At 28.1% G+C, this 18,309-nt stretch overlaps 2 protein-coding genes across 2 annotated transcripts; both read right to left on the bottom strand.

The window, feature by feature from the left end:
• Window positions 1-228: 228 nt before the first annotated feature.
• LOC124911368 (alpha carbonic anhydrase 1, chloroplastic-like) lies at window positions 229-8,048 on the bottom strand. The gene is made up of 8 exons (XM_047451847.1): window positions 7,973-8,048; window positions 7,505-7,716; window positions 7,136-7,145; window positions 6,947-7,070; window positions 6,742-6,844; window positions 6,481-6,639; window positions 6,335-6,408; window positions 229-427 (listed from the first exon to the last, which is right to left on the bottom strand). Exons 1-8 carry the CDS (start codon window positions 8,046-8,048, stop codon window positions 229-231), a joined length of 957 nt encoding a protein of 318 aa, XP_047307803.1.
• A 6,166-nt stretch (window positions 8,049-14,214) lies between these two features.
• On the bottom strand, window positions 14,215-17,826 carry LOC124911358 (alpha carbonic anhydrase 1, chloroplastic-like). The gene is made up of 5 exons (XM_047451835.1): window positions 17,822-17,826; window positions 17,373-17,574; window positions 16,826-16,923; window positions 16,613-16,720; window positions 14,215-14,287 (listed from the first exon to the last, which is right to left on the bottom strand). Exons 1-5 carry the CDS (start codon window positions 17,824-17,826, stop codon window positions 14,215-14,217), a joined length of 486 nt encoding a protein of 161 aa, XP_047307791.1.
• Between the last annotated feature and the right edge of the window lie 483 nt (window positions 17,827-18,309).

Genomic DNA, 18,309 nt, shown 5'->3' with positions numbered 1-18,309 from the left:
AGAATACAATAAAAAAAACAGATGCTAACTACCCAAATTAGGGTGTTTATTTCCATATAAACTTGTTGCTTCATAATACCTTCTTTTCATTTCCTTTCTCCTTCCTCCTTCTTCTTGCGATGTAAGTAGATTTAATTGAAGAAGATAATGAGATTTGCTTATTCCCATTGTGTAATATTTCTTTGTAGGAACCCGTATTAATCTGATAGAAAGAGTTCTTTTTCAGGACTACAAGTTCTTATCTTTGTTGTCATCTATTTGAATTTCAAGATTCTTGCATTTGTTTCCTTCACCATCAGTTTTGGTATCCTCTACATTAGCTTTGGTATCCTCTGCTTCAACTTGATTAGTCTGAGTATCTTCCTCTCTAGTTACCTCTACTACATCTTGACTTGTTTGAGAATTAACTTCATTCTTTTTACTCAACCTTTGTTTCATTACAACTTTAATCATCTTCTTAATCAAAGTCTCATTTACCCTTTTTCTTCAATCATATTGTTTTCTTCCTTTTCATAGTCCTCATTGGCTTCAACTTCCTACTATTCTTCCACATTTTGCTCTTTGTTGTTAGACTCTTATGTTTTATTTTCATGTATTTTTTCTTCTTGGTCTTTTAGTATTCTCTACTATTATTCCTTAGCTTGAGCACATTTCGTACTGACATGTTGGAAAATATTGCAGAATGAACACCTGTGTGGCATACACTCATAGGTGATTCCCATGACAATAGATTTTCATTTCCTGTCAACTACTATTATTTTATCTAGCAATGTGTTTCGAGGATGAACGTCAATGCAAATTATAGCAAATGAAAAATGTTCTCCTCCTTCAGTAATCAGTAATTGAGTGCAGGGATAAGTAATAACATAATACTAAGAGCTTCTACATTATACATGTGTAGAGATATTCCAAAGTTTGAACCATATCTGAGCTGTTTCCTTATGTTTGCTTAATATATTCAAATCTTCATACCATCTTTCCAGCTTTATGCCGTTGGATCTAATATATATATGCTCATTTTTCAGAATTTCATTCAGATTTGATCTCTTCTTAAATTTTAGAAAATAGAGATCATGTATATTTAATGAAAATTTCTCAAGTCCATTTTCCTTCCATTGCTTCATAAATGCCTATTTGGTGACTATGAAAGAAACTCTATTATTTCCTATGTAGGTTCCTACCACTACATTTTCTCAATCCTTAACACAATTTTCTTTTACTACAGTTGGCAATTTAAATTCAAAAAGAGAATTTAGCACATCCACTTTTGTCTGTAAATTGCCCAAGTAGATTTTTCCTTTGTATGCATAATCTTCAACCTTTTTTTAATGTTGTTTTTTCAGACTTCATTGATTTTCCATGTAGAATTACTTCTGATAGTATAGGTCTTCGATTTAGGAGTCTTCATTAACTCCCTCATTGTTGAAACAAACCATTTTATCATCACTTCAGATTCATCATTCTTGAGTAAATTCTAGTCTTGAAGATAGTGAATGTTAAGCTGGACTGTTGTGCTTTGCATTTTCTCCTTGTTAAGTATAATCTCTCATTTCTTAGAATGCATTAAGAGTTTGGTGATTTAGTTTTTAGTCTAAATAAATTGACCCTTTGATTATACCCTATCACTCATCCAAACTCCTTCTTTATTCTCCTTAATCCATGCATTATTTTCAAAGGCTTTTGTGCAGCAATTGAGTCTTTACTACTTTCCTGCACTTTTTCGTTAATTATTTTTTCAACTATTATATTTATTTCATTCTCTACAGTTTCTTTGATTCTTTTATGAACAAAGTCCTGCACTTCTTTCGCCTTGTTGTTTTTCCTTTTAACAATATTCCAATAAGACTTTAGAATACGGGATTAAAGTGAGAGCAACAATCTTGAAACGACCTTATATAAACCTTATACAATTTTTTCCCGATGTGCCGAACGTGCCGACGATCTTTACTCCGACCACGTTTCCCATAACCGACTATCAAATCAACTAAATCGTGCGACCGTGCTAACTATGCCGAACGTGTCGATTGTGCCGAACGTACCAATGATCTTGATTACGACGCGATTCTTGTTGAATATGAGAATGTGCACGTTTTGGGGGAAGAAATTCAAGATTTTGTCGCCAAATAATTATGGCCGAAAATATCTAGAGCTTTTCTCTCCCTAGTTTTTTATTTATAATTTTTAGTTTATTATTGAAAGATACCAGGGAAAGCACACTTATTAGAAAATGATAATTGATAACATTGCTTATGAAATGATCATAAGCACTCAACTTAAAAAAATAGCAACAATTGACATTCCATGAACTCAAGTTCTCTTGCTTATTTATTGAGCTTCCTCAAATCTAAAACCAACAACAAACCATTAAGGATCTAAGATTGATTATAAGCGATTCAACATTGTTTAAAAGGCAAAACAAACATGGTTGTGTACTAAACTCACCAAAAATTTTAAATAAGCTTCAGCATAATCTGTAAAAAAAAAAAAACATCTTCATCCTGAACCCAAAACAATACCAAGTTAAGAAGTTTTAGAAAATTTACAAAATGTAAAAAAGGTACAAACTTCAGTATATTTCTCAACAAAAGGCCAAAAAACTGGATCCTCCAAAAGAGCTTTGTCTGATGGGAACTGGATTAAACCTTCCTACTTACCACTAATTAGTTCTCTGTTATGAAGTTGGAGAATAGGAAATGAGAATTAAATTGGCCCAAATGAAATAATAAGGTGATATATTTGTTATGCTAATAGTACTTGAAGTACAAGTTGTCGAAAATAAAAGGATTTCTAGTCCAAGTTCCTTCAAATCCCGACCGTTCTTTGTGACACCTTCCTTGCAAACCAACCAAACAATCGTCTAAATATTATTTGACAAATCATGTTCCAAGAATGGAAGTGGGAAACTTCTGTTTGAAATTATACTATAACATAACACAAATACATTTTTTTCATCAAATTCCAATTTTCAATTTGCGAAATTTACAAGGATTGGAGACAAGGGTTGTACAATTAAACTTGGCAAAGACCCCTCAGGGGAGAAGGGTAATAGTTCAGTAAAAACAAGCACTGCTCCAGATTTGTCACCCTCCTCACTCAAACATGATAAAATTAGGAACAAACCGGATACAATTAGAATAATCAGAAATCAGACTTGTCTGTGTGATTAGCTTTGCGCTTGGCGCAATATTGTCTTCACCAATATGGCATCGTTCACATTACTCATTCGGCGGCTCTGGATCCTCCGCCAAGTCCCGGAGGCTCTGCCCCGCTGAGTCCCGCGACTCTGGTTCCTCCAAATCCGGCAGCTCTGAATAGGCCAAGTATACTTCGGACAAGTCGACAGAGAAGATGTCACGCCCCGAACCAAACAAATGAGACGTACAATCGACGGCATGTCATTATACATACAAGGTTGACTAACAAAAATTTATTTTTAATCTTATTCAACCTGTACAAATTATTATTGTCACTTCAGATTTAGTTCAAAATACATGATAACATATCATATTTTATCAAAATTATCTTTCATATTCATTCTTAGTCGGCAGTCACGAGAATTGGGAAACTCAATGCAAATTAAAAATTTGTGACCCCAACAATTTAAAATAAATATAATAATTATATATTTAATCAAAAACATATATATTAAATATACAAATTTAATATATAACAATATTAACTATTATAAAAATTATTTCAAAATATATATTAAAAATATTAATATAATAAATAAAATTCTTTATTATTAATTTTAAGAGAATCTCTATTCTTAACTTTCTAATTTATTATTTTATATATATATATATATATATATATATATATATATATATATATATATATATATATATATATATATATATATATATATATCCAAAATAATCATAACTCTCGACTCGACAAACTGAACAATTTAAACTTAAACATTATTATATATATATAAATCTTGAATGATAAGATATGATAAAATGGTGAATGATGATTCAGATATGATGAAATATGTGAATTCAAATTATATGGATCGAGGAAAATGTGGAATTTGAAGATAAAAGAATGATGATTCAAATGTCGTTAATAATGAAATCCTTGAAGGATAAAATATGTAGTGTAAAGTTTTTCTTAAATTTAAAGTATAATTTATAATCTTTTAATATGTCATTTTATGTCTATTTTATTATTAATTTGAGAAATATGTAAAGATCAATTAAAAGATTTGACGAGAAAATGATAAAATATTCTAAATGAGGTAAAATAAATGTTTACAAAGAGGGAAATGCGGAATTTTGAATTTATAATTTCTATTTGACTTTTAATATGACTATATCTTCAGATTTTTTTTTAAAATCCTAAATAAGCTAGCATCACAAAACAATATAAAAAAAAATAAAAATAATTATATATATATATTCCTCGAAACAAACCTAAATCACAGTTTCACACGTCTCATACCCTTTAGCAAATCAACTACCAATCTCAATCGATCTCTAATCTCGTAACCTCACGATCCTTTATTACCGACCTTTTATCTCTCGACAAACCACGTACCAATCATAGTTTAACAGTCTCTTATACCTAAGAAAACAAACCACCAATCTCAATTGACATTTAGCATTGGACCTCACACTTTGGTCAATCAAATATTTGATTCATATTTTAAAATCATTTTCAATTGTTACCGACCTATTATCTCTCGGCAAACCACGTGACAATCACACTTTGGTTAAAGGGCTATCCATCCCTGAACCCAAGTATCCATTTACTCTCAGATATATATCCAAATTAATCACAGCTCTAGACCCGACAATCCGGACACTTTGAAATTAAACATTAATATATATATATATATATATATATATATATATATATATATATATATATATATATATATATATTAGTTAGTTAAAAGTCTGGACTTATACTGTTAAAAATGTCTCACGTTCATCAAATTTGGTGTATAAAATCTTATTAGCCTAGTTGATTATATGATTATACTTGTTTTTGTTAGGTTGCACGTTCAAAACATACATATAATATTTTTATTTTTAATCGTTTTAAGTTTATGAGTGGGTCAACTGCGTACCAAAATATTAATTTATTCTCACATACATATTCAAATTAACCACAACTCACGACCCGACAATCTAGACACATTAAAATTAAGAATTATTATTATTTATTTATTTATTTATTTATTCATTTAAATCCATCCACACTCTAGTTTCAAACATATCCTATATATCTTTTTTTCAAAAAATTCCCCAAATAATCAAAATATGAAACAAGCCTCAAGAGAATCAATTAAGCTAATCCACCTATTCAAACTCAAATCATATATATATATTTTTTTGTTTTAACAAACAATAATACACATAAATATTTTCTTTTTCTTTTTTGTAAACATAATTTATTTCATCTCCACATATATTTTGTTTCTTCACTAAGATTTTTTTCACTTAGGCATGTTAATATAATAATATACAATAATTAAAATAGTATGATAGATGAATTTGTTTGTCTTAAAGTTTTAAGGAGCTTATTTAAAATTTGGTATTTTTTTCAAAATCGCATAAAAAAAATATTTGTATAATAGATGTAAATGAATTAAATAAAATTCTATTATATATATATATATATATATATATATATATATATATATATTTTATTCAATTTAGTATTCAAATTCTTACTATTTTATCTTTACTATTTTTAGCTGGATAACAAATCCATGTAACAAATCAAGCAAATTATACTTCTTTTTATTATCACATTTTATGATTTGAATCCTAATGCATTTTTTTGTGAATTCTATAAATTTTATCTAAATTCTAATGATATCATGATGATGTAGAAAAAAATATTTAAAATATAGAATAATCTCAAGTTAGATAATTCATATACTAAATGGTAAATTATAACATTGAAACAATTATTCAAAAGTTTTATGACAGTCACATAAATATGTGCCAAAATACTAATTTCAAATAGATTTCATATTTTTTTTAAGTCCAAAAATAATTAATATCATGAATTAATGCATACACAAATAAAATTGATTAATCTAATAATCCCACTTTAAAAACACACTTAAATATTTTGTTTTTGCATCTGAATCAATATAAGAAAAAAATCAATAAATTCTGTCTGTCTTTGATTAAACACCTTTAATTTAAAAAATAAAATAAAAAGTCATTACAAATTTGATATTTTTGAAGTAACATACTCTATTTTCTTTTATATATATATTATTAATTTATTTTTTTCAAACCATAATACAATAATTATACTTAACTATAACTAATTAATTTCCACGCATCGCGAGTTGAGTGGTTGGACTGGCCTGTTGTTGGATTTGCATGTTGTATCCAATGGTTCATCCAAAATATTTATCTGCTCTTTGGAAATTGTTTTTACCTGTATTTTACTTTTTGTTATTTAAAATAAAATCATAAAAAATAATTATATATATATAATAAAAAAAAATACCTTAGCCATAATGGTCCAAGTAACATCTTCCAAACATGGAGGAGTAGTAAGAGAGCCCATATAACGGTAATATTTGTCTCCTAAATTATTTGGTTCGAATTTTCCAACATCAACAACTGCGTCTTTCTTCTTCCCAAGCTCAGCAAGTTTATTATGAATCTTTATATTAAAACAAAACCATAATTGATTTAATTTAAAAAACTTAAAAAGTTTTATTATGTTAAATCTCAACCATTTTAAAATAATTTTGTATCATCATACCTTAGAGAGGAGGGGGTCGGCATTTCCAATGTTGTATAAGATTCCGATAACTGCCCTACTACCGTCGGCAGCTAAATGGACCATATGACACTCGGCAGCGTATCTACGATATTTCAATTATGTTTAACCCAAATTATAGTAAATAATTATTGTATGAGTCTATATTATAATGTTAAAATATCGAGTTAACACTAAAAAAAATTACTGTAATCCATTGATCTTGTGTTCGGAAGGTGTATGCCAGTGCATTTGTGACAAAATGTATTCTTTGCCATTCAATTTGAACTTCCCCGCCTCTCCTAAACGCAACTGCATTATCATTATCATTTCTCAAATATGATATTTTGTTGAAAGTTTCATAAATAAATAGTATCAAAGTTATGAATACAAAAACTCATAATTATCTTATAATAACTAACAAATGATTACTTTAGGATTAAGCGAACTTTCAATATATATAAATATATAATAATTTTTCTATACTAGAAAGAAATGTAAATATATTGAGAATTGTTTATTTAATTGATCATGACAAAAAATATTTGTGAAACTAGGACATACAATAATTCTTTTATAAAGAGTTCAAATTTTAATAAGATTTTTGAATATGGGAAACACACTAAAGTTCTTTTATTTAGTTTGTTATAAATTATTTTAAACCATCCATACTATTATGTTATTTCTTGTTTCATTTGACATAAAAATTAGTCTCTTCACAATTTGAATTCATAAAATAAAAAAATTATAAAAAAAGAATTGAGACCTCAATAGTGTATTTATGGTTGATAAGAGTAGCGTTGTTGACGGGGGAGTAGTTGGTTGACAAAGGCGGCAAGCTCTTGTTGATAACTACTTGATCGACGACAATGTTTACCGGGGACTGTGTATTTCCAGTTCGACATTTGACATAAGCAGGGCTAAGACTTCCCCATTTGTCTGGACCATTATTGTTGCCGCTATACGAGAATTCAAGACCTGTCATAATAATTTCATGATCTTATTCAAAAACATATCTTCATCATTTAGGGCCGGCCTCCCCTCGAAAGGGTCCCAACAAGAAAAAGAAAAAGTAGACTAAAAAGGAATGATCAACTGTTGATATATTAACATAACATATAACAAACTAGACTATATACATATGTTTGTTAAGAAAAATGTTTCGCTTCGGACACCCTCGGTTTTGTCGTCATCAGCAAGATCAAACAAATAAATAATACATGCAAGTAGGTACCGTCAATTGCATTATATCCATGGACGAGAAGCAAAGCTATTGGGAAGAAGAAGAAGGTGATCAAATGAGAAGTCATAGCTGTTGAAAATAATTTATCTTTTAAGAAAATCTGCAATTTGCATGGGAATTAACTATATATATATATATGAAGAGTAAATTTCAATTACTTTTATTACTATCTTGTATAAGGGTTAATCTTTTTCCTTAATATTCTTCACGGATATGACAAAATTTAATAGAAAAAAAGTTAAGAAAAACAGTTTTCTAAAGAATTGTGAGGGTTTTGATTTCATAAATGAAATATCACCCTTTATGAATGAGATATTCATGGCATAATATGTAACTTATAATAAAATATTTAGATCAAGTTGAATATAAATATGAAAGGAGGAGCAGAACTTAAAAGATTGTATAATTTGGTGTGATTAATAGAACTTTATACAACAATATTAAAAATCTATTCCACTTATAATGGATGGGATCATGGGTGAGCGTATCTTGAGTTACCCAAATTATACCACTAACCCAAAATATTAATTTGAGTAAGTTAATATGGGTTTGAGTATGAATTGGATTAAGTATGGATTTGGTTAAATTTGGGTTGAGTTATAGTTACCCAACTTAGCCAAATTAAATAAATTTAATTTAATTCTCTCTTATGAATATAATATAAACTAATCATCTTTAAACTTCAACATATTCTCTTGATTTTTATTACGTTGATCTCCAATATTATAGTCAAATGAAAAATAATTGAAAATTTTAAAACTTATTAATAATATATTTATTAATTATAGTCTAACCATACATAAGTAACATATCACTATTATTCTAAAACACTTTAATGGATTAATTTGTTTCTGAAAATTAACCGTGTTTACTACATTTAAGACTTTATTTAGTATGAATGATTTAAATAATTCATATTAATCTCATATATTATTTCTTCAACTAATTTAGTAATTAAAATATCAAAATAATTTTAAAAGATCAAAATATTGTTAAACGGATAAAAAAACGTATAATAATGTCAAATACATATTAGACGGAGCAAAAATAAATAAATTAAACGGACCGAAAATCTTAATTGTGTCACAATTATGTTAAATAAGCCAAAACGTGTTAAAATGTCAAAAACATGTTAAACGTACCAAAATGTGTTAAATGTAGCAAAAACATGTTAAACATGTCAAAAACATGTTAAGCATGTGAAAAACGTGTTAAACGTGTCAAAAACCTGTTAAACGTGTCAAAACGTGCCAAAACGTATGAAATTAATTAAACCGAGTTAAATATTTATTAAAACTAAAAACGTATTAAGCGAGTCAAAACAGGTCAAACAAATCAAATATTAGTTAAACGAGTTAAATAAATCAAAAATGTATTAAATTAAGTAAAATGAATCAAATAATTGTTAAACGGATCAAAATGTATTAATTGAGATAAAAACATGTTAAATATTAAACGAGTAAAAACATAATAATTCTGTTATAAACTAAAATTTAGTTTGGTTACTCAACCTGTACCCACCTAAACCATACTCAACACATATTATTTATAACCATACTCAACACATATTATTTATTAATATGGGTTGGTTCAGGGGCGGAGCCAGGATGAAAAATTACCTGGGGCTGACTCCAACTTGCATCTCAGATTTAACTTTCTATGTTTCGCTTTTTTTTCAATAAAATTTTCACGATTATTAGAAGATGAAAACTCGTCATGCCCTTTCAATGCACACGTTTGCAAAGTGAGCCATCGAGTGTTTTCAATAGTTGTTGTAAGCCGTAATCTGTTATTTTGTTTTTCATCTGAAGACTGTGCATTTAGTATTTTGTCAATATGACAAGGATATTCATTAGATTATCAAGATATTCAACTGCCTTATTATGTGGTGAAATATTATATCCTATATGCATAACAAAAGAGCATCTATCCTCATCATTAACTCGCTTTCAATATTTGAATCCATCTATTGTAAAGGTAGGTTTTTTGGGTTGTTTATGTTAAAACAAGAAACATGAGAAATAAAAAGCAACATCTTTCAAAGGAGAGTATTCTAACCAAGTAAATTTTATAAACTAATGGCTTTGGAACCGTCGATTTTGATTTCCAAATTTGATCGGCGGATACTCATCCTTAATAGGTTGATATGACCCAATCTTGATATAAGCTCGTCTAATTTCATCACTTTGATTAAAAGGATATTTCCATATCGGAATACGTAATGTTAGATCAAGTTTAAGAGAACTTACATCAACATCAATTCTAGGAGATTTATTAAGTTCTTGAGTATGGATATCAAATTCTTTATTTTAACTTGTTTATTAATATTAATTTATATTTTTCTTATAAATTTTTAAAATAGTTTAAAATTAAGAAATATAAAACACTATTATTATTATTTTAATTTTTATATTTTATCCTTATAAATAATTTGTATTATTAATTATATTGAAATAAATAAAAAATAATGTATAATTATTTTATAAATATAATTTTAAAATAAATAATATTATTATATGATTTACAAAATTTTATATATAAATAAAATAAGGAGGCCAGGGTTTGATCACCTAACCTCAGGTTGAGGTTTCAATAACATAACCAACTGAGCTAAGACTCATATGTCAAACACATATACAAAAAAATATTCTTTTACCATTTTAATTTGTGGCTCCGCCCCTGGGTTGGTTGATGAATTAACCAAATTTAATATGAGTTGAGTTTATCTATTTACACGTTTTTAAATGGGATTGATTGAATTTGATTGTAACATTCTTATGCAATTATAGTCTATGGATAATGGATTTATAAAAGAAATATGAGAATTACTATGATTATGGACCAAAATATGCTTAGTCCACCTCATCAATTAAGACAATTTCTTAAAGAGAAATGTCACGTAAATATGAAAATTCAACAGGCCCAATGGCAGAATACCTAAAAATTTAAAGTCGGGCTGCCTATCTTGCCTCACCTTGAGGAGTGTCTTACGCAAAAGGCTATCGCCTCGCCTCACATTCATCTTTTTTTTTTGCGTATTATTTTACTTATACCAATTTTACACAAATATAAAACTAATTAAAAAATAATAAATAAATATTATTTTTTTCTCTATAAAATCCTATAACTTTATAACAATAGTAAAAGTATACTATTTTAAAATTTTATCTAAATCAGATTTATTAGTATTTTATAAAATCGTAAATTTGTAATAATTAACTTTAGATTTAACTGTTCTATCAAATGTCTTATTTTATTATACATTTATTATGTTTTGATTAATCAAAATATTTAAAATATAATATGGACCATTATAAAAAGATGATTATATAACAAAAACCAATTAAAGTAACATACTAACATCCTCTCTTCTAGCCTATCGGTAATAAAAGATGAATAATAACCCTGAGTTCCTGAGTTCGAGCCCGTTAGATGATTATTTTTGCGTCTGGTTAAATGGTTAAGTGTGTTTTCGAACTACATACTTAATTTGTTGTCCCATTTTTCACGGCATCAAATTCTCTCATTACGAATAACACGATTTGCACGGTATCAAGGTCACGGTTTGCTTATTGTGATCACATTGTTAGTTGCTTAGTGTCGCTTGTCAAACGTGCACACGATTGGCACAAACGACACAATATTGGCTCTAATTTCTAGGTCGGTAATTCATCTACAAAACTTGGTTAGAAGGTTAGAGTTTCTATTTTATCCTATTCTGTAATTGCTTTTCTTTGTTACTTTGTTCTGTTTTTCATTAAAATGGGAAGAAAGAAAAGCAATAAATATAAGGAAGTCAAATAATTTGTGATAGAAGGTTTAAGGGAGGTATCTGAAAAGAAAATTGATAGGATTGCTGAAGAAATAATCTAGGAAAAACAAGAATGCAATAAAGGTAAGGAACCAATTGCTGTTAAAAATTCTAAAGAAATGCAGCAGAAAAAAAGGAGAAGAAAGAAAGAATTTGGAAGGTTGATTATAATGAAAGAGCCAACACGTTTAGTCTTAAAACCAAATTACCAAACTCCTAATGCATTATCACAATCAGTAAAAAAAAAAGCTCAACAGATAACAGTCTAACTCAATATTCATTATCTATAGAACTGAAATTTAGTGAAGAAAACAGAATATGAGGAGATAGTTAAATGGTCGGTTGATGAAATGAAGGAGCTGACGAAGGCTCTCAAAATCAAGACCTACATTATCAGGAGTAATTCAACATGGAAAGTAAACGAGGTATGAAAGAATAAAGCAGAAAAGAAATCTGAAGATCATGCCTACAAAGGCAAAATCTACTTGGGGGATATCCAAACAAAGGTAGAGGTACTCAACTCTCCTTTTGAATTCAAACTGTCTTCTAAAGTAGAGGATAAATGTATTGAAGACTAAGAGTTTGTGGTGGTTGGAAACTTCATGAGGAAAAATAGAATATCATTCTCAACTACCAAAGATACTCTAATTAAACAGTGGGGAAAAAAGAGGCTTGAAAAAGTTTCTACAAACATACATGACCTCTACTTATTGCAGTTCAAAAAGGGCTCAAATCTGAAAGAAATCTTGGAGAATGGGCATACTTACATATGATCAAATTGCATGAAGCTGGAAAAGTGGTCAGAAGAAATGAATTTACAAAGCAGGTCAAAGGAAACTATCCAGATTTGGTTCAAGCTTTGGAACATTCCAGCCCAAATATACAATGCTGAAGAGATTAGTCACTTTGCAAGTACAATTGGGAAACCATTATATATGAACCCAATTACTAAAAGAGAAGAACACTTGTCCTTTGCTAGAATTAGAATTATAGTGCATCCTAGGAGTGTTCTACCAATGAAAATGACAGTTGTTGACAGAAAAGTAAAACACAATGTCATAGAGATCTCTTATGAATGGAAACCAAAAAGTTGTGCTTTATGTAATACTTTTCTGCACAATAAATGTGATAAAGCTAAAAAAGAAGAGTAGAAAAGGCAGGAAACAGAAAAGAAAAAGAAGGAAATAGAGGAGGCTAAACTCAAAGATCAAACATTTGTAGAAGAAAATAAGAAGGATTCTGAGAAAAATGAAAACAACGAAAGAAAGAAAGTAAAAGGAATCAAGGTGAAGAGGAAAAAAAATTTGTAATGCAAAGGATCATGATGAAAATGGACGATGAACCTCAAGTTGTTGTTGAGAAAACTCAAGATGAAAACACGCATAATTTCAAAGCTGAAACAGAAAATTCTAAAGTCAATAAAGAAGATTCCAAAGCCGATGTGGAGTCGGAAGCTAAAGATGAGGAAGACAAGAATACAAAAATTCAAGTTAAAGATAACAAAGGTAAAAGCCTGAAATTATCATAAATAATTCTTTTTATCAAATTAGAACGGACTCGTACAAATAGAGAATTCAAAATAAAAAACAACAATACACATCATCCTTTTCAATACAATTTTCTTTTATCGTTAGAGGAAGGGAAAGAAAATCTCTCAATGAAGATAAATGGCATGCGAAAATTACAGGTTGGAATAGTTAGATTTGAATGTAGTCTTTCCTGTTTGTAATATCTGTTTTTTAGAATATATAAATGCTACTAATCAATTTTTTTTAGGGTCTTTTGATTATCATCATTAATCATAGATAGAGTTTGTCTAACTTTAATTTCTAACTCTCAAATTTTTAAAATTTAAATGAAATATTTTAGCTTTTTTTAAAAAAAAAAAAAAAACTAACATACTCTACCTTCTTTAATTTATTTTACTAAACTAAAATACAACCATTAAAAATAAATTTATAACTAATTTACATCCAAGTGTCGAGAGTTGAGTGGTTGCACCGGCCTGAAGTTGGATTTGCTTTTTGAATCCAACAGTCCTTTCAAAAGATTTATCTGCTTTTTTGAAATTGATCTCTCCTGCATTTTTACTTCTTGTTACTTAAAATAAATAAAAAATATTAAAAAAAGAATATTTAATTAATTTCCTAGGTATTATATTAAAAAAATACCTTAGCTAGAAGTTTCCAAGTAATATTTTCTCACACATGGAGGAGTAGTAAGATCCCATATAACGGTAATATTTTGACTCCAACATTTATAGGTACAAATTTTTCTACGACTATAATAACTTCTTTGTGCCCATTCTTAAGCTCAACAAATTTATTTTGAATCTGAAACAAAACAATTTTCGATCCAATTCGTCATTTATATTAAAACAAAATAATATTTAATTTTAATTATTTCTTGTCTTTAAATTTCCCTATACCATAGAGAGTAGGGTCGCCTTTCCAATTTTGTACAAGATTCCAATAACTGCCTTGCTTCCCTCAGAGCTACATGAACCATATGCCCTGGTCATCATATCTTCGATAAATTAAATAAAATATTAAAATATCGAGTTAACCTCTAAAATAATTTTAAATTACGTATTGGACACCTTGATCATATGCTCAATGTATGCCAATGCATTTGTGCCAAGGTGTATTCTTTCTCATTCATATGGAATTTTCCTTTCCCAAATGCAACTGCATTATTATTATAAATTAATTTCTTAAATATGATATAAATAAAATAAAAGAATTGAGACCTCAATGAAGTATTTATGGTTGATAAGAGTAGCGTTGACAGGAACATATTCGATTGACAATGGCGCCAAGTTCTTGTTGATAAGAACTCGATCGACTCGACGACAATAACTATTGGCGATTGTTCTTTCCCCGTCCTACATTTGACGTAAGTTGGATTAATAATACTTCCCCGTTGGTATGGACCATTTTTGTTGTCGTTGTACTAGATTTCAGGACCGTGATCCTCTATTATATCATTATTACAATATATTTGATCAAAATCATATGATTATCGTCATCAAGATCAAACAAATAAGTTATACATGCATGTACATACCGCCATTGACAATTTTTCCGTAGACGAGGACAAGCAAAGCTATTGCGAAAAAGAAGGTAAAAAATTGGGAAGCCATATTTAGTTGTTTATGATCTTTATATATATTTTCAAAAATTTAGAAATTTGCCTGGGAATTATACATATATGAAGGGTTATATATCTCATATAGATATGCGGTCAATATTATATATCTATTATTACATTTATAACAACTAATTGGATAATTTTTTTTTAATAAAACCAAGAACACATAATTTCAAAATTTTAATTTTTAAGCTTGAATTTTAAAGATATATATATATATATATATATATATATATATATATATATTCTTCCTCGAAAAAATTAACCACCAATCTTAATCACAGTTTCACTCTACTCGTATCATTCAGTAAACTAACCACTAATCTCAATCGACCCTTAATCTTGTGATGTCACAATATTTTGTTACCGATCTTTTATCTCTCGATAAACCACTTATCAATCACACTTTAACACGTCTTTTATCATTAAGTAAACAAACCACCAATCTCAATTGACATTTAGCATCGTGACCTCACACTTTGGTTAATCAAATATTTGATTCATATTTTTTAACCATTTTCAATTGTTGCCGGCCTATTTTTTCTCGACAAACCACGTCACAATCATACTTGGTTAAAATGTTGTACTTATTTTGTTATGTTGCAAGTTCAAAACATACATATAACATTTTTAATTTTATTTTATCCATTTTAAGTTTATAGGTGGTTCAACCCACAATCCGATCAAATATCCATTTACTCTCAAATATATATCCAAATTAACCACAACTCTCGACCCGACAATTTGGACACTTTAAAATTATATATATATATATATATATATATATATATATATATTAGTTAGTTAAAAAGTTGAACTCATATTGTTAAATGTCTCAAGTTCATTAAATTTGATTATTCCGGTTCACTTGTTTCTGCAAGCTCTGGAGCCACTTGCTTTTGTTTAAAATATAATGTTTTATTAGCCTAGTTGGTAAAATAGTTGTACTTGTTTTTGTTAGGTTACAAGTCGAAACATACATATATATATATATATAAATATATATATATATATATATCATTTTTAATTTTATTTTTAATCGTTTTAAATTTATGGGCGAATTAACTCACAATCCGACTTAAGTATTCATTTACTCTCATATATATATATATATATATATTCAAAGTAAACTAGCAATCGATTCGACAATTTAGACACCTTAAATTTAAGCATTATTATATATAGATAATCCACTTCAAACCATAATACAATAATTAACTATAACTAATTAATTTCCACTATTCGTGAGTTGAGTGGTTGGATTGGCCTGTTGTTGGATTTGCATGTTGTATCCAATGGTTCATCCAAAAAAAATTATCTGCTCTTTGGAAATTGTTTTTACCTGTATTATACTTTTTGTTATTTAAAATAAAATCATAAAAAATAATTAATATATATATATATATATAATAAAAAATAAAAAATAAATACCTTAGCCATAATGGTCAAGTAATATCACATGGAGGAGGAGTAAGAGAGCCCATATAACTATAATATTTGCCTCTTAAATTCTTGAGTTCGAATTTTCTATGTTCAACAAATGTGTCTTTCTTCTTCCCAAGCTCAGCAAATTTATTTTGAATCTTTATATTAAAACAAAACAATAATTAAGACTTTTTATTATGTTAAATCTAGACGATTTTTAAATAATTTTAATTGTGTCATCATACCGTAGAAAGGAGGGGTCGGCATTTCCAATGTTGTATAAGATTCCAATAACTGCCTTACTTCCGTCGGCAGCTAAATGGACCATATGACACTCGGCAGCGTATCTACGATATTTCAATTATGTTTAGCACAAATTATAATAAATAATTATCGTACGAGTATATTATAATGTTAAAATATCGAGTTAAGTCTAAAAAAATAAAGATAAAATTAATCCATTGATCTTGTGTTCGGAAGGTGTATGCCAGTGTAATTGTGACAAAATGTATTCTTTGCCATTCAGATTGAACTTCCATGCCTCTCCTAAACGCAGCTGCATTATCATTATCATTTCTCAAAAATATGATATTTAGTTGAAAGTTTCAAAAAGAAATAGTCTCAAAGTTATGAATACTCAAACTCATAATTATATTATGATAAACAAATAATTACCTTAGGATTAAGCGAGCTTTCAATATATATATATATATATATATAATCATTTTTCTATACTAGAAAGAAATATAAATATATTGAGAATTGTTTATTTAATTGATCATGACAAAAAAAAATAATTGTAAAACTAGGACATACAATAATTCTTTTATAAAGAGTTCAAATTTTAATAAGATTTTTGAATATGGGAATTAAACACACTAATTCTTTTATTTAATTTGTTATTTTAAACCATCCATATTTAATTATCTTATTTCTTTTTTCATTTGACATAAAAATTAGTCTCTGTCACAATTTGAAATCATAAAATAAAAAAAGAATTGAGACCTCAATAATGTATTTATGGTTGATAAGAGTAGCGTTGTTGAAGGGGAAGTACTTGGTTGACAAAGGCGGCAAGTTCTTGTTGATAACTACTTGATCGACGACAATGTTTACCGGGGACTGTGTATTTCCAGTTCGACATTTGACATAAGCAGGGCTGAGACTTCCCCATTTGTCTGGACCATTGTTGTTTGCACTATACGATCTGTTAAAATAATTTCATGATATTATTAAAAATAGATCTTCATCATCCTAGATATGTTAAAAAAAAGATTAACAAGTTTTTAATTTTAGGGATGTATTAACGTGTAACAAATTAGACTATATCATTTTTTTGTTGTTAATTATAATACGAAATTATTATATTTAATCAATCTAACAAAAAATTAAAAATATACATGTAAAATAAGAAATAAAAATAAATTACTTTTTCCGTCTAAGACACACCAAACCTCATGACCGTTTTATCGTCATCATCAAGTTCAAACAAATAAATTATACACACACATACATACCGTCATTGGCATTATTTCCATGTACGAGAAGTAAAGTTATTGCGAAGACGAGGAAGACTGTAAAATGAGAAGTCATAGATGTTGATGATAATTTATCTTTCAACCAATTAAACCTGTAATTTGCATGGAAATTAAATGTAGAGATCAATATATAAAGAGAGTAAATTTCAAATATATGACAAAATTTAATAGAAAAAAGTTTAAAAAAAGAGTGTTCGATGAAAAGAAGTGTGAGGATTTTGATTTCATAAATGAAATATCACCTTTTATGAATAAGATATTCATGACCTAATATGTAACTTTTAATAAAAGGATTTAGATGAAGTCGTATATAAACCTGAAAAGAGGAGCTGATCAGAACTTAAACGATTTTATAATTTGGTTTGATTATAAGAACTTTATACAACCATGTTAAAATCTATATT

The sequence above is a fragment of the Impatiens glandulifera genome, chromosome 1 (assembly GCF_907164915.1).
Source record: "Impatiens glandulifera chromosome 1, dImpGla2.1, whole genome shotgun sequence".
Taxonomy (NCBI): domain Eukaryota; kingdom Viridiplantae; phylum Streptophyta; class Magnoliopsida; order Ericales; family Balsaminaceae; genus Impatiens; species Impatiens glandulifera.
This window is presented reverse-complemented; position numbering and strand designations above follow the sequence as displayed.